The 17,668-nt window shown below is 45.7% G+C and overlaps 1 protein-coding gene across 1 annotated transcript; it reads left to right on the top strand.

The window, feature by feature from the left end:
- Positions 1–1,233: 1,233 nt before the first annotated feature.
- On the top strand, positions 1,234–10,820 carry Dppa4 (developmental pluripotency associated 4). The gene is made up of 6 exons (XM_041673374.1): positions 1,234–1,351; positions 4,631–4,915; positions 5,011–5,061; positions 6,471–6,777; positions 8,391–8,586; positions 10,284–10,820. Exons 1-6 carry the CDS (start codon positions 1,328–1,330, stop codon positions 10,315–10,317), a joined length of 897 nt encoding a protein of 298 aa, XP_041529308.1. The 5' UTR covers positions 1,234–1,327; the 3' UTR covers positions 10,318–10,820.
- The last annotated feature ends 6,848 nt before the right edge of the window (positions 10,821–17,668 follow it).

Genomic DNA, 17,668 nt, shown 5'->3' with positions numbered 1-17,668 from the left:
CCACCACCATTCAGTGGACTTTTGAAAACTATTAACAGTAGGCACATAGAGACGTATGGTTTTAAACCAGGTTTGGTGGCCTGAATCCCAGCACTGGAAGGCCAGAAATGCAAACCCTGGCCAGGCCTGGTGATGGTGACCAGGTGCTCCTTAATCCCAGCATTCAGGTGCAGAGACAGGAAGCTCTCTCGGTGAACTCCAGGCTGTCAGGACGTCATAGGAGTGAGTGGAGAGTTTACTGAAATTGCAATTTTATGGGCTGAGGTTGTAGCTCAGAGGCAGACCGGTTAGGATGAAGAAACAAAGCCCTTGACTTGAGCCTTGCACCACAGAAACAAACTGAACCCCCTTTGGTTTACAGAAAGGGAATTTACAATTAATAAGAAATGGGTTGTTGGGCCAGACGGTGGTGGCACACGCCTTTAATCCCAGCACTCAGGAGGCAGAGGCAGGAAGATCCCTGTGAGTTCGAGACCAGCCTGGTCTACAAGAGCTAGTTCCAGGACAGGCTCCAAAACCACAGAGAAACCCTGTCTCGAAAAACCAAAAAAAAAAAAAAAAAAAGAAAAGAAAAAGAAATGGGTTGTTTTCGTCCAACCCAGGGCCCTAATTTCATTGGCTAAATAGGCAGTCTGCTCACACAGCTTGTTCCGAATTCTTTTGGAACTCCACTTTCCCTAAACAATATTTACAGTTTGGCTTGCTTTCTCTTTTAATTACTCTTTCTGTCTCCGCCCCCTTCCCTCCCTCCCATCTTTCTTGTTTTTTTGGGGGGAGGGGAGGGCAGAGGGGGTGGACAAGGACTCACTATGTAACTCTGGCTCTCCTGGAACTCACGATGTAGACCAGGATGGCCAGAGTTCAGAGAGATCTGCCTGCCTCTGTTTGCTTCCTGAGTTCTGGGATTAAAGGCGTGTACCACCACCCTCGGCAATATTTATTGCTTTTAGTTCCCCAAGAGCAGGGTGTGGCGGCTCAGGCCTCAATAAATTGCAGCGCAGCGTTCTGTGGAGGCTGAGCAGTACAGCTCGGGATTCTCGGCTCCATAAGTGAGTTTCAGGCCAGCCTGGGAAACGGGAAAACCCTGTCTTAATAATAATAATAATGATAATTTAAAGAAAAAAAAACAACACAGTGCTGACTTTATTTATCAGCCACGGTCAGACTTTAGCACCACAAATAGTTGGGGGCGTGGGCGGGAGGTTGGGGAACGGAAGGGGGCGTCGAGGCAACAGGAAGTAGGAGGAGACTTCTAAAAGCTGCCTGAGGCCAGAGGTCATTTGGAAGGTGGAAGAATTTTCTTGCGGCGGTTTCATTTAATTCGAAGATGGAGGATGCTGGAAACAAGGAGGTGAGCGCTGTTTTTCTTTGTCGATCTAGCTTTCCAAGTAGATGGGTCTCATTCCTTTCTTTTCTGAGCACGCCCGGCCTTTGTTTGGGGGGTGGGGGAGAAGAGGACCAGCGTTACAATTCGTTCCACTGTAATGAGTACCAGGCAGGTGTGTGGCTCAGCAGCGGGCCTCTTGCACGGTCTTAGGCCAGGGCCGCAGCGCCTGGCTGCAGAGGATGCGTTAGAAGAGGAGGTTGTGTTTTGGAAGGGATGTTTTGTTGGGAAGTTATTTACAGTACCGTGACTGGAGGGAAACGGAAAAGTGGAAAGGTAAAATGAAATCAAGGCTTTGCGTAGCCGTCTGCCTCAGAAGGAACAAGAGCCACCCCTTATCCTTAGAGAGCCAGAGGCCTCAACCCACACGTGCCTGGTGCCTGTTGCAGTACTTTCAGGCTCTTATCCAAGTGTCCTCAGAGTTGAGGAATTTCGGGAAGGCAAGCATTGCTGGTTTCTAGTAGCAGGAACTAGGCTCCTGAGCGTTCTCCGGGTCTCCTTCCCAAGATTTTCATCTTTCTTACTGTAAGAATTTTGTTAGGTTCAAAAGTGAAGGCTTTCTGAAAAGATTATGCAAATGTAAAACTAGTCCCAATTGAGATGTAAAAGAGCTGAGTTGCAAAGTTAACAGACAAATGTTAACTTGTCTCACCTTGCAGCTCTTGGGGGGTGGCGCTTGTAAAGAATTTAGGCTTGGGAGCAAGCGACCGGGGATTGCTTTTTAATTATTTTTTTTTTACTTATTTATTTACTTGTTTATCTGGTTTTTCGAGGCAGAGTTTCCCCGTGTAACACTACTGTTTTTCCTGGAACTCGCTTGGGCTTGGGTCTTGTACTCAATGAAATGCGCCTTTCTCTGCCTCCCGAGTGCTGGGATTCAAAGCGTGCGCCACGATCTCGGGGCTAGGATTCCTGAACTCGTAATGTTTGACTGTGGGTCTGTGTCTGTTTCCAACAGTTGCTGGAAGAAGCCTCTCCCATGACAATGGGGCTAGGCACCGATCTATGTGTATAGCAGAATATTGTTTGGCATTGTTACGTTGACTTGTTTTCCGCTCCAGTCATGTTTGGTTCTATTTTCGGTCTCTGGGTGATCCAGCCTGTGGGTGCTGGAGTTCCAGGCAGTGTCCGGGTGCGCTCACTCTCCTGGCATGGGTTTCAGTCTAGACTGGTCATTAGTTGGTTATCCCCTCAATCTCTAGGGGCCACCATTACCCCGGCATAGGCACAAACTGTTGGTCGAAGTTTATGAGGCTGGGTTAGTTTCACACTTTCTTTGCTTGAAGCCTTGCCTGGTCACAGGAGATGGCCAGTTCAGTGTTATTGCTCGGGCTGTCTTAGCTGGGGTCATCCTGTGAGCTTTCCTTGTGCTAGGTTTTTACCTGGCCCCCAAATTTCCCTGCTTCCAGTAGTCTCTTTCAGTACTCTTCCCCTCTATCCACTCCCAACCCGATTGTTCATGTTCCTGTTCCCACCTGCCCTCAGTTCACTCAAATCTCTTCTAACTCTCCTTCCCAAAGAGATCTGGGCATCTCCCTCTGAACCCTCCTTGTTAATCTAGTCTCTCTGGGTCTGTGGGTAGTTACCCTTTATTTTATAGCTAGCAGCCACTACTGAGTACATACCATATTTATCTTTCTCACTCGGGATGGTGTCCTTGTTTTCAATAGTTGAGTTGAGTTATTCCATTGTGTAAATGTACCAGATCTTATTCATCCATTCCTCACTTGAGGGACATCTAGGTTGCTTCCAGGTTCCGGCTAGTACAAATAAAGCTGCTTTGAACATAGTTGAGCAAGTGTAAGTGTCCTTGTGATATGATTGAGCATCCTTTGAGTATATGCCCAAGAGTGGTATATCTGGGTCTTGAAGTAGATTGATCTGCCTTTCCTTGTTCTCTTTTGTGGTTTCTCTAGCTGTAGACTCTGCCCTGGAACTCGCTCTGTCGGCCGGGTTGGCCTCACCGAGATCCACGCGCCTCTCCCACTTGACTATTGGCATTAAAGGTGTGCTCCACCATGGCCTAGCTTCCTTTTCTTTTGAAACTGGGTTTCTGTAGCCCTGGCTGTCTTGAAGAGATCCACCTGCTTCAGCATGGATGGATATCCCTGAGTCTGGGATAAAAAAAGCATGCACAAACCATCACCACCTCTAAACTTTAGTGAACTTTTAACTTTTTGTCCGCCAGGTTGAAAATACAGTAGTGTTTGAGAAGTTATATGAAGATTAAGTGAAGACAAGGAGTGTGCTTAGTCTATTATCTACTTTTTAGTTTTTCTATATTTAGTTATGTTTTCTGTAGTCTCTGTTCCAATAATGAAATTGATGGATGTTTATTACTGAGTGTCAGCAATGGAAGGGAAAGAGACCTGATCCTTGTGGAGTTCAAAATCTGATTGCATCAACTCACAGAAAGAACCTCATAGAAGGCTGAAATTGGCAGGTAGAAATGAGGCAGTGTGTGGTTGATTTCGCTGGAAAGGGATTCTATTCTAGCAAACTAACACTTGAACTGAGACTGAAGGTGTAAGGTATAAGAATTGAAGTGGAATTTGAACCTAGGGCTGAGGGAAAGCAATTTTGGGGGTGAGAGTTACAGCGGAGAAAGATGGAGGCTTCTTCCCCCCCAAAGTCAACTAGTTCTCTGTTGCCTTTGTCACCTTCTTCCTGTTGCTCTGTTGGTATCTCCCCTAGTGCTTTTGCTTGTGTTCTGTCCACTAAGCTTGGCTTGAGGCTCATTGTGGCTTCTGACTCGTGGTGATCCTTCTGCATTTGCTGCCCAAGTGCTAAGATTGCAATTAGAACTTTTTTCTTTCCTTAAGATAGTCTCACGGGGGACTCACAAGTTGTGTACGCCTTTAATCCCAGACAGAAGCAGGTGGAACTCTGAATTTGAGGCCAGCCTGAAGAGAGTGAGTACCAGGACAGCCAGGACGATTACACAGAGAAACCCTGTCCTGAAAGATAGAATTTTTAAAAAAGGAATCTCCTAGTAGTAGGATTAAAATTGTGTTGCCAACAAGCCTGCTTTTCCTGTTGGCTCCCTCATTTCCCCCAACCATTGCTTCCCTGTTTCATTAGTCAGACATCAGATGATGTCCCATGAGAGAGAATTCACCATGGCAGTCATACACAGTGTATATAACAGGTATATGCATATACCTCTTGGGGACCTTAGTTTAGAGCAAGGAAGGGGTGTGCTGGCTCAGGACACAGATAACTACTGTCTGACTCCTCTGTCCCCAGTTGAGCAGCACAGGAGAGCCAAGAGAAGTGGACTGCCTGATGTCTAGTCAACCGAGCACATCCTTTGCAAAGCCCCCTGCAAAGAAAAAAAGAGCAAACAAGACAGCAAAAGAGGACGATTGTAAATCAAACAAGAAAGCAGGAGATGCTGAGACTCCAAAACCCACTCCTAGGAAAATAATAGCAGTTCCTCCTCTACCGGATTATCTGCCCCCAGTGAACCTGATTCACCGAGACATTTTGCGAGAATGGTGCAAGAAGCAGAAGCTGAGCAGCAAAGGCCAGGTGGAGCCCCAGTGGGGGAGCCTCTTGCTGAGTGGGAGAGTGGATCCAAACGTCTTCACTAACAACTCTTTCTTTGTTGTTGTTTTCTGTCTTAGAAATTAGAGACTTACAAACGACTCCTTGCAAGTTCTTACCCCAAACAAATGGTAACTATTTATTTATTGAGATTGTTTAGTATTTAGCCCAGGCTAGCCTGGTGGTCAAAAGAACTTTTGGTGACTGTCCAGGCAGCGAGAGGTGTCTCTGTCATTTCTAGAGTTTTGGAAGTTGCTTACTTCTTGTTTTACTTAGGTAATATTATATCCTTCTGGAGTCTTTGATGGACTTGAAGAAAGTTAAAAGCTTTGGGGCTGGAGAGATGGTTCAGAGGTTAACACTGACTCTTCATAGGTCCTGAGTTCAATCCCCAGCAACCATATGGTGGCTCACAGCCATCTGTAATGATGAGATCTGGTGCCCTATTCTGGCTAGCAAGCATACAGACTTAATACATAATAAATAAAATCTAAAAAAAAAGGTAAAGCCTTTCTTGTTTAAACAGAAAAAGGATGGTCTTCTGTCTGTATTACTTTCATTGGTTAAATAAAGAGACTGCCTTGGCCTTTTGATAGGGCAGAAAATTAGGTGGGCGGAATAGACAGAACTGGATGCTGAAAAGAACAGAGTCAGGCAGACGCCATAAATCTCTGGCCTGAGACGAATGTAGGTTAGGCTCATGCTGGTAAGACACATGGTGTTACACAGATTTAATAGAAATGGGTTAATCAAGATGTGAGAGTTAACCAATAAGAGGCTGGATATAATGGGCCAGACAACAATTTAATTAATACAATTTCCATGTGGTTATTTCGGGTCTAAGCTAGGCGGGCGGTGGGACGTAGCCCGCTCACCTTATACTACGTTCTGCTACTTAGCAGTTTCTTCAGCTTTTCTTGTTCTGTTTAACTTACCCGGTCTGTCCGAATGAGTCTATTCTGTCACCAATACCTCCCTCATGCAAACCCACATTTTTTGATTCTCTTTTAATCTCTCTCTCTTTTTTTTTAAAGTTTATTTAAGGGTAGTAGTATTTTGCTTGCGTGTTTGTTTTTGTACCATATGGGCTTCTGGTGCCCTTAGGCTAGAAGAGGACATGGAGTCCCATGGAACTAGAGTTACAATGAATGAGCCACCATTCAAGTGGTAGAAGTGATTCCAAGTTTTCTACAAAAGCAGTGAGTGGTCTGTGTGATCATGTACAGGTGTGTGGTTCAGCCAGTTTATGGATGTCAGAGGACAACACTGGGTATCAGTTCTTGCTTTGTCTTTTATTTTAAGCCAGAGTCTCTTTGTTGTTTACTAATGGATACGCTAGACTGACTGGCCAGGTAGTCTCCTGGTTCCGCCTCCCATTTAGGAGCATTGGAATAGAATTACAGGAGTGAGCCGCTGCGTGTGCCTTTTTATATGTGGACTATGGAGATTCAAATTCAAATCTTTTCACAGTGTTTTGCCTGCTGAGCAGTCTTTTCCCGCTCTTATTTAATATTTCCCACTATTATCTATACTATCCCAGACTGAATTAGAGAACATTCCTGACACACCGAGAGAGGCCAGGGTGAAGATGCGTAGGAAAAAATTGAAGACGGAGACGGAGGAGGGACAAGAGACTTGTCCTCAGGTGATATTGCCTCTTGAAGTGGTCCCTGTACCAGAGGAGCAGATGCCCGCCCTTACTGAACCTCCTGTCCTCTATGAAGAGGTCAGCACAACGGTTGTGACCACAACCGCCTCTGAGGCAGTGTTGGCGTCTTGGTCGAGGATTGCAGCCAATGCTAACAAGAACGAGGCCCTGCAATCCATTACCACACCCGAGACAAACGGTAAGCCACAACCACCAGAGATTCCTGAGCCACACCCACCTATCCTATTATTTCTTGAGTTCCATCCAGGGTAGGGCCTGAGAATTAGTATTCTTTGGTATTGTTGAGATGGGATCTAAAAAGTATAACCCAGGATGGCCTTCGTTTGGCTTAGCTTTCCATATGCCGAGATTACTGGTGTTCATTACCACCCCCGTCTCCACCCAAGGGTCCACATTTCTAACATCTACCCAAACAATCGTGAGGCTTCTGATCCAGGGAGTCACACTGTGACAGTCACTTCTTCAAATGACTCACGCACCAAGCAGGAAGCAATGGGCTTTCCCGTCATTTCTTCTCCTTTCTTTAAAGAACACTCTGGGATTGAGGCTGGGATCTCTTGTTGTCTATTAAGTAGGTGACGCTAACAGTCTCCAGTTTCTCATTACAAAATAGATACAATTCAGAAAAGGTGTATTTTTTTTGGGGACAAAACACCATGACCAAAAAGTAAGTTGAGAAGGAAAGGCTTATTAGACTTACACTCAACTTTGTTGTTCATTTTTCTTTTTGGGAGGGTAAGAGGGTTGAAATAGGGTTTCTCTGGAGCTCGGAACTAGCATAGACCAGGTTGGCCTTGAACTCAGAGATCCACCTGCGACTGCTTGGGATTAAAGGCGTGTGCCACCACTGCCCAGCTGTTCTTCCTTGCTGAAGGAAGTCAGGACAGCAACACAAACAGGGCAGGATCCCAGAGGCGGGGCAGGCGCTGATGCAGAGGCCATGGAGGGTGTTGTTTAGTGGTTTGCTCCCTGTGGCTTGTTCAGCCCACCTTCTTACAGAACTCAGGACCCTCAGCCCAGGGCTGTCACCACCTACCATGGGCTGGGCCCTCCCTGGTTGATCACTAAATGAGAAAATACCTTATAACTGGATCTCAGGGAAGCATTTCCTCAGCTAAGGCTCCTTCTGATGACTCCAGCTGTGCCAAGTTGATCCATGAAACCACCCAGTACAAGTAAGTCATCATAAGCCTATGAACCCAGCACTTTAGTAGGAGGATCGGGAGTCTGAAGTCAACCCAGGCTACACGAGACTTTGAAAATAGTAATAGAGAACTCATGTCTGTCATAAGAATAACTGGAAATGCAATGAAGAAAAATCATGCTTGACGTGATGCAGTGAATGTCAGGGTCTTAGTCGAGAGCTCAAAAGATGGAGTCAGTCTTGTAGAGGACTCGGCTTCAGCAGCTGGGAGGCAGAAGCAGGTAGATCTCTTAACCTCTAGTCCTGCCAGGGTTACATAGTGAAACCTTATTTCAAAATAAAAGGTTGATGCCCTTAGACCTATTTAATGGAAAACCTTTAATTATTTGGGAGTTTTATCTCATGTATGTGTGATGTGTTGGGATCAGACCCAAGCAGGTTAGACAAGTACTGTACTGAGCTACATCCCTGGCTCCTCGAGGTCTTTTCTGTAGTAGGAGACTAGATCGCTTGAGATAAAGGTTGGATTCCCCGTCTGATCTCAGGACTGACATTTCCTAGACCCGTGGAGTCTAAGCCGGAAGGTTGTGGTCAGTCTTGTGCATGCATATGTGACTCCATCTTAAACAGCTTTGCTCCTCCCACAGGGGATCTATGGTGTGTGGTCCATGGGAGAAGCCTTCCAGCAGACTCAAGAGGTTGGGTTCGGCTTCAGTTCCACGCTGGACAAGCCTGGGTACCTGAGAAGAAGGGGAAAGTGATTGCCCTCTTCCTGCTGCCAGCCTGCACCTTTCCACCCCCACACCTGGAGGATAACATGCTGTGCCCCATGTGTGTTCACAAGTGAGTGCCCTGTGCTCACACACGGACGGTGGGAGCTTGAAGTTACCCGAGGGAAAGACATGTTCATTTGAATTAGCCAAGTTTTGAGTATTGCTTATTTTGCTCGTGTGAGTAACCTCCACAGCGTGTGTTTACAGAGCTGGTACTTGCTATATATGTAGATCAGGCTGATCTCCAATTTGGAGCAGTCTGCTTGCCTCTTGCCTCCCAAGTGTTGGGATTATAAGTGTATACCAGTAAGCCTAGCAAACAGCTTTTTGTTGGTTTAGGAAAGGATCTCATTATGTAGCTAGGCGAGGCTTGAATCCTCTTGTTGGGCTGGAAGATGGCTCAGTTCAGAAAGGTGCCGGTGCCAAGACTGAACCCAGTTCACAAAGGTTGTCCCCTGGCATCACGTGTGCATCATGGCATCTTCATACACACACACAGGATAGGTGTCTTTTTAAAACATGTTTTTCATACCTCTGTCTCAGAGTTGAATAGCATTGAGTAGGTTTGATATCAGTTGAAAGAAACCTTGGGAAAGTTCCAGTCAGCTGTGAACTGGGGTGTGGTTGTGCACACCTGTCCACGGGAGGACTGTCCACAAATTCAAGACCACCATGATCTACAAGTCTCAAAATTCAACCATGTTTGCTTAATCACAATGAGATTTTTTTTTTTTTAAGGTGAACAGCACTACGGGAATTTGTCTTGTTTCTTTTGCTTTTGTTAAGACATAGACAGAATATAGGTGCAGGCTCATTAGGCGTCTCTCAGGCACGGCCTACATGGGGATAGAGTCAAGATGAATTAGCGAATCTTCCTCCTTTGGCATGGTCAAAGGCTCTTTTCATGAACTTTAATTCTCTTGTTCCTTGGAGCTTGGACTTGAACCCAAGTGTTTCTCAAGGAAACTACATCCCTAGTGCAATTCAAAATTTTTATTTTGAGTCTGGGTTTTACTGTGTATGTAGCCTTGGCTGCCCTGAAAGTCACAGAAATCTGTTTGCCTCTGGGCTCCCAAGTGGTAGGATTAAGTGTGTACCACACTTGATCCTAAAGTCTTATGGTTTCTTTGGCTCTTCAACATTAACTGTTTTGGCTATTTTTGTTTACTTTTGAGACAGGATTTCCTGTAACTCAGGCTCACCTGGAATATAAGGCTGAAGCCACCTTGTAGTTCAGATTCTCCTGTTTCAACTTCGATTTTAGGACTGGGATTATGGATGTGTCCCCCAGGCTTGGTTTATGGGGCTCGGGGGCTGGGGATCAAACTCAGGATTTCTTTTTTTTTCTTTTTTCTTTTTCCTGGTTTTTCGAGACAGGGTTTCTCTGTGACTTTTAAGCATGTCCTGGAACTAGCTCTTGTAGACCAGGCTGGCCTCAAACTCATCAAAGGTCCTCCTGCCTCTGCCCCTGGAGTGTTGGGATTAAAGGTGTGCGCCACCACCACCCAGCTCAAACTCAGATTTCACGTGTTGATTTCTACCCAACCAATCTTACCTGTTTTAAAAGATGAAATTTGATTCTTCCTGATTCTGGTTTCTTATCTGGGTATGGCATACTTGTAACCCCAGCACTTGGGAAGTGTAAACAGGGATGGTGGCGAATTCCAGACCAGCCTGATCTGCATGTGTTTTGGGGGTGGGAGTGGGGGATGAGGTGGGAAAGGAGGAAATGAATGAATGAATCTATAAATAAATCTCTTTTTCCAGGAACAGGATCCTCAATAAGAGCCTCCAAGGATAAAGGGAATCTCAGGTGTGAGTAGCTGCTGTCATTACCTACTCCTTGGAGTGAGATACGGACTGCAGCCAAGACTGAGACTGATGGGAATTCACACCTGTGTCCTTGAAGGTGCCCGGATCAGCCAGAAGCCATGAGGCTTTGTTTGTTATTTGTTGCTGTAGTACTATACTAGCAGCTTGGAAAAAGAGCCAGTGAAGCCACCAAGACGCAGCAGGTCCACCTTTTCCTTGTGAGGACTGCATACTCTTAAGTGACTATGCCTTTTACTGTTGTGTGAAAATAAGGTTTTGCTGGGGTGGGAACTGGCATCTCCAGATATAAGTACTTGCTTCTACTGCCACCGCCACAACGGGGTCATAGGCAGTTCTGTGGTCCCCTGTAAAGATTTAGCTTATGACTGTAGCCTCTGCATGTCCCCTTTCCTGGGTTGTAGTATGTTTGTTAGTGTGTAGTGCTTGGGTTTGTTTTCTATTGTTGCAATATTAAACCAAATCTGGTTTTTGGCTTTTGGTTTTGTTTTTTCTGTTTGATTGGTTACTTTTCCTCTGAATCCCTTCTGCCTCTCTCTGGACATCATGCTTTTTGTATGTTTGTTTGTTAGTTTTGGGGAGTTCGAGACAGGGTTTCCTCTGTAGCTTTGGAGCCTGTCCTGGAACTAGTGTAGACCACTCTGGCCTTGAACTTACAAAGATCACCTGTCTCTGCCTTCTGAGTGCTGGGAATAACCACCACCGCCCGACTATCCGGGACATCATGTTTGAAAGGACTTAGGACAAAGCCTGGAGAAGAGGGAGGCAGAGTGGGGCACCACCTTGGCAGGAGGTCTTTCCACCTAACCATCCACTGTGTGAAGGGAGTGAACACCACCACCATTTTGTGGATCCTTGTGCCAGGCATGCGCAGTCGTTCCATAAAGGTGTTGAATGACCAAGGAACTAGCTGGCCTGACTACTCTGGGGACTGAGTACAGGTTAGGGAAGAAGCTTTTTGAGATTGTTTGGCTTTGTGTAGGTGTCATCCCCTGAAGGGCCCCTGTTGTTTACACTTGCCCATGTGATACACTCAGCTTCCACCTCATTTCTGCTCTCCTGTCTGACATGGGCATGGAGCTTTGTCCTGGAGGTCAGTACCCCATACGCATCAGACGAAGTCTGCAGCAGGAGAATGGCAGATCGCTGGTTCTGCTTGCAAGGAGACAAGATGACATTTGCACTTCACGTTTGCCTCTCGGTCTTAGAATCCAGCCACGCCAATAGGTCCCTGTCTACAAGTGTGTGCCGGGCCTGCTGTGGATCAGAGTGGGAATCTCAGCACGTACTGCCCTCTGTTTTCCCTCGGCTTTGAAAGGGCATGGAAAGTTCCAAGAATAGGTGCTGAAGGCATAGGATGTTGGAGGAAAACGAGTCTTTGGGAAAGCCTGTGCTCTCCTGGATACTGAGGGGAAGTGTCCAAGCCTTCCTAGTCAGTAGTGCTGGGGAGTGGGAAACAAAGATACAGCAATTTTTTTTAACTTTTTTTTTTTTAATTGAGAAAAGGAGAAAAAAAAAACAAATTTCCTCCTCCCAGCCTCCCATTTCCCTTCCCCTCCTCCCAGCCTCCCATTTCCCTTCCCCTCCTCCCACCCATCTCCCCCTCCCTCTCCAGCCCAAAGAGCAGTCAGGGTTCCCTGCCCTGTGGTAAGTCCTAGGTCCTCCCCCCTCCGTCCATTTCTAGGAAGGTGAACATCCAAACTGGCTAGGCTCCCACAAAGCCAGCACATTAAGTAGGATCAAAACCCCGTGCCATTGTCCTTGGCTTCTCATCAGCCCTCATTGTTCGCCATGCTCAGAGAGTCCAGTTTTATCCCATGCTTTTTCAGTCACAGTCCAGCTGGCCTTGGTGAGCTCCCAATAGATCAACTCCACTGTCTCAGTGGGTGGGTGCTCCCCTCATGGTCCCGACTTCTTTGCTCATGTTCTCCCTCCTTCTGCTCCTCATTGGGACCTTGGGAGCTCAGTCCAGTGCTCCAGTGTGGGTCTCTGTCTCTGTCTCCATCCATCACCAGATGAAGGTTCTATGATGATATGCAAGATATTTGTCAGTATTGCTATAGGATAGGGTCATTTCAGGTTCCCTATCCTCAGCTGCCCAAGGAACTAACTGGGGACCTCGGCTTGGGCATCTGGGAGCCACTACAGCAATTTTTTTAATTATCATTTAGTAAAACACCCAACACTGCCAAGAAAATACCTGTATTTTGTCGTATGAAACTATTCCATCAGAACTGGTGAGGGTCTGAAATCCCAGCAGAAGGAAGGTCATGCGTGTGTCCAAAGCCTGCTGATAATTACTTTGCCAAAAAAGATTTAATGTGAATCTAATGATGAAGACACAATCAGTCGTGATGCGTGTAGTCGTAGTAATTCCTGGGTGAGTCCAGTCAGTTCCCTGTTTCTGATTCCAAAGTAATTAAATAAACCTAAATTTTTGAAGGAAGTTAGTAACTGTTACACCATTCAGCTTGTCTGGCCCCTTTCACATAAAGTCCCTCTGTACCATAATACTAGCATCATTGAGTCTTACTTGGGGTGGCAGGTTCTTGGGAAACCACCACATCCCTATGGAAAACTGTATGTTCCTTACCTACGTATGTTTCAGCTGGGGAGGGGTACCCACAGAAGCTGGAAAAGAGTATCAGAGCCTCTGGAACCGCAGTTACACAGATAGCTATGACCTGCCCAACATGGAGGAGGCTGAAAACAAACTTGGATCTTCTGGAAAAGCAGCAAGCACTCTAACCATTGAACCATCTCTGAATCACTCACATACCTTTTTTTGGGGTGGGGGTGGTCTCACTATATCCTAGGCTAGTCTTGAAATTGCTTTTATTTTTTTAAGCTTAGACCATCTGCAAACTCAGCAACCTTTCTGCCTTGACTTCTACAGTGCTGGGATTATAGCAGTGAGCTGACATTACCCCAGCTCTAAAGTTGTTTAATATTTTTCCGATTAGGATACTGGGGGAAAGGGATCAGGATGTCGTGTGTTGGTGAAGTGCTGTCTAGCATGTATGAAGCCCTGGTTTGGATCAACACTCAATAGTGTCCCTCACCTGTAATCACAGAATTTAGGAGGCAAAGGCAGGAGTAACAAGTTCAAAGTCATCCTCAGCATGGTTATACAAAATGTATATAAGATAGATAAAATATTTTAAAATATTAATCTTGAGCCAGTGAGGTAGCTTATCAGGTAAAGGCACCTGTCACCAAGGCCTAACTACCTCAGTTTATCACCCAAGACGCACATGGTAGAAGAATCAATTTGAGAGTTTTTCAGTGACTAGGTGTGGTTATGCATACATTTAATCCCAGCACTCAGGAGGCCAAAAGGAGAGTATCTCTGAATCTTAGGCCAGCCTGGTCTACATATCAAGTCCCAGGACAGCAAGAACTACTACTTATAGAGAACCTATCCTCCAAAAAAAAATTTTTTTAAATCATCTCCACATATACAACACATGAGAAATTTTAAAAATAAAAGCTCTAAAATTAGCAATTGGCTAATAGAAAGCACAGGTTACTTACAGGTGTATCAACTAATACATTGGAATTCTTTTGTTGGGACTGGTAAAGACAGGGTCTTTCCGTGTGTAGCTGGCTGACCTAGAACTCAGTGTGCAGACCAGGCTGGCCTCAGACTCAGAGATCCACCTGCCTCTGCCTTTGCCTCCCAAGTGCTGGCATTAAAAACTGCCACTCACTGTACCCAAGAGAATTTGTATAACTTGGGAAAATACTCAACTGGACGTATGGAAAGATCTCCTGGAAATAAAAGTCAGGTCGGGACTGTAGGAGCCTCCTGAAGATCACCTCATTCTGGGGAGGACCCAGAGTTCTAGAACTGACCCTCAGGACTCTGACCTACTTTGTGCCTCTCCCACATCCCCTGCAGCAACCCCACCCTTTCCTTTCTTCCTCAGCAGAAGTCTTCCCTCTGGAAGTCTTATCTTTTGCCTGGAATACCTTCTTCCTACTACCAGCTCTCAGAGTGCAAGCCTTGGAGGTGACTCAGTGGGGAGAGTGTTTTATGATGCAAGCCTGATGTTGATTTTTGACCGGCCTTCAGGTGGATGCCTGAAACCTAAATGGCCTTTTTTTGAAAATGTTTCCCAGTCCGAACTTACAGGTTCCTCTGTACACTGCCTCGGGTTATGGTTTGACTTCTTCCTCTTGTAATGTAAACATGAAATGTTTTCTACTGAGTTCCCAAATCACAATCTTGTTTGCTTGAGACGAGGTCTGTAATCAGGGAGAATGACCTTGAAGTTCTGAAGTCCTGATTCTCCTGCCTGCAGCTCTGTGCTGTTGCACAGGAAGCTTTGCCTAGGTCCCTGGTTCTAAGGACATAATCACAGCCTTGGGTGTGCAGGTCAAGTATTTTCCTCCCTGAGTCTCATATCACAGTCTCCTAAAATAGAAGTCTAACTCACAATTGATACTCAGTAGTTTTTTTTTTTTTTTTTGTTAATTTCCCAGCACTGAGAATAACTACAAGTGCTTGCTCCTCCTTTGAAACAAACAAAGAAAACGCCAAAGGATAAGAATTGTAAATGACTTAGAACTCAGTATGTAGATGTCTCAGGGATTAGAGAGGTGGCTCGGGAGTTGAGGCAGAGGCCTACAGTGCTGGTGCCCCTCCGTCTGCTTGAGAGCCTGCCCTCCCACCCCCGCCCCAGGAGACAAGGATAGGCAAAGAAAAGAAGAGTGGAAAAGGAGCCTAAAGCCCAACTCAAGCCTGTCTCTACCTCCAAATACAGGGGTTATACTAGGACTAAGTCACTGTGGCCATTTTATTAGTGTTGTGGCTTGAAACCAGGATGTCATACATGTTACATGAGCACTAACTGCCCTCACCTCAGAGGTATTTCACTAGCCTTCTAGCAATGTGTGGGTTTTGTTATTTGGTTTTTTTTTCTGTCTCTCCTTCTCTTCCTCCTGTCCTTCCTCTCCCTCCCTCCCTCCCTCCCTCCCTCCCTCCCCCCCTCTCTCTATTGCTTCTCATCCCTTCCCCCTCCTTTCCCTGTCCTTCCCTCTAGCCCCCCTCCCAATGTGCTTCCCAGTTTGTTTCATTTTGATTTTATGCTTATTTCCTTTTATGATTGAGTCCTTACCTCATGCCTGCAGAAGAGAGTGCACTTCTTATCAGGAACTGGAGTTGTAGACGGTGCTAAGAGTGGAATCCAGGTCATGAGCAAGAAAGGCCAGAGCTCAGAACCAGAGTAATCTTTTCGCCCCTGAAACTATTTTTTTTTTTAAAGCATCCAGTCTTTTTACTGCATTCCCCCCACTGAGATTAATACATTAGAGTTCAATATCACCCTTTGCCTTTAGTTGTTTCTTTCATGTTTAAATAAGAAAGTGAAGTCTGAAGATGAGGACCACGTAAAGTCAGAGAGAAAAACACAAGACTTGATATAAACACACTCTCCAGCGGGGCGCTCGGGAGGCAGAGGCAGGCGGATCGATGTGAGTTCGAGGCCAGCCTGGTCTACAAAGGGAGTTCCAGGACAGGCTCCAAAACCACAGAGAAACTGTCTCGAAAAACCAAAAAAAAAAAAAAAAAGCCGGGCGATGGTGGTGCACGCCTTTAATCCCAGCACTCGGGAGGCAGAGGCAGGCGGATCTCTGTGAGTTTGAGACCAGCCTGGTCTACAGAGCTAGTTCCAGGAAAGGCTCCAAAGCCACAGAGAAACCCTGTCTCGAAAAACCAAAAAAAAAAAAAAAGAAAAAAAAAGAAAAACCAAAAAACAAAAACAAACACTCTCCAGTCTGAGAAAATCCTGTGCTTTTAGAGTCTATTTTAAGGTCCTTCCTACAGAGGAATTATTTGTAGTTAAGATTGGAGTTATCATTTGCCATTCATACTGAATCTTTGAAGCCCTCGACCCTCAAATTGATTGATCTTGATGCTCCCATGAGTAATGTCTTTAGAGAAAGGAGGAAGGTCTGAGTTCTTTTCCTTCTTCATTTTGAGGTTCCTTTTCAGACAATGCCTACTTTTGTCCACTCTGTCCTGGCAAAGCAACTTCAGGAAAAGTTTATTTTGGTACAACATCTGAGAATATAGTCTATCACGTGAAGAAGTCATATGACAGGAGCTGGAGGCATGCCCAGCCGGAGCTGGTCACTTTGCAGTCATGGTTAGGAAACAGGGGGATGAAGTTTGTGTCTACTTTCTTTTTCCGTTTTTCTCCTGAAGAGGTAACTTCTGCTCTCTTTATCTCTCTTTCTTCTCTCCTCCCTCTCCCACCCCCCTTCCCTTCTATTGTTGGACTCTTGCGTCCAAACACCGAGAAGGAGTCACCCCCCAGAGACCATCTCACACAGCACAGCCGATGCAAAAGCATGAGGATTTTATTAATTCTGTCATGACAGGGTCCCCCAGCATTCGGGAAGCCGAGGGACCTCGAATAGCGGGTACAGTCTACTTTTAAAGGGGCCACAGAAGCTAGGGGGGTTGTTCTTTGACTATTCTGATTGGCTTATTTGAAATGGCTATTACCAATAATTGACTGGAGAGCTGTTGCCAGATCAGAAGAGGTAAGAGGTCATTTTGACCCCGTTTCCCAGGGGACCGAACTAAAACATATGTATATGGGTAATTGTTCAGGAACTGAGTACATGCGAGTGTAGCTGTTAGGTCCTTGGTTCCCAGGGGAGGAGGGGAAGCACTATGGCACAGAGGCTGAGAGAATTTAGAATTGTCAAAAATGGCTTCAGGATTATCTTAAAGTCTTACACTATAACCCACTAAATAAACTCTGTACTCTAAAAAAAAAGGAGTTTGAGTCTAGCCTGGGCTATACGAGACCTTGTATTAAAAACAAACATCAGGGACTGGAGAGTTGGCTCATGGGTTGGGAACACTTCTGCTCTTACAGGAGTCCTGAGTTTGGTTCACAGCACCTATATAGAGGGTCACAATCATCCATAACGCCAGTGCAAAGAAATGGACACCGCCTTCTGACCTCCATGACACAAGCACACATTCCATGCACACAGATACAAGCAGGCAAAACATCAGACATAAAATAATATAATTAAAATTTAAAAAAGAAAAGAAGCCGGGCGATGGTGGCGCATGCCTTTAATCCCAGCACTCGTGAGGCAGAGGCAGGCGGATCTCTGTGAGTTCGAGACCAGCCTGGTCTACAGAGCTAGTTCCAGGACAGGCTCCAAAGCCACATGGTGTCTCTTTACGGCAATAAAAATAAATAAATAAATAAACCCTAACTAAGAGATGTTCTTCAAGGTCACATCTGCAAAGCCGTGCTCTTTGCACAACCTCAAAGCATGAAGTATTGAGAAAGCCT

Source organism: Microtus oregoni, unplaced genomic scaffold (genome assembly GCF_018167655.1).
Source record: "Microtus oregoni isolate MIOR12 unplaced genomic scaffold, Mior012 000023F_ref0000262, whole genome shotgun sequence".
Taxonomy (NCBI): Eukaryota; Metazoa; Chordata; class Mammalia; order Rodentia; family Cricetidae; genus Microtus; species Microtus oregoni.
This window is presented reverse-complemented; position numbering and strand designations above follow the sequence as displayed.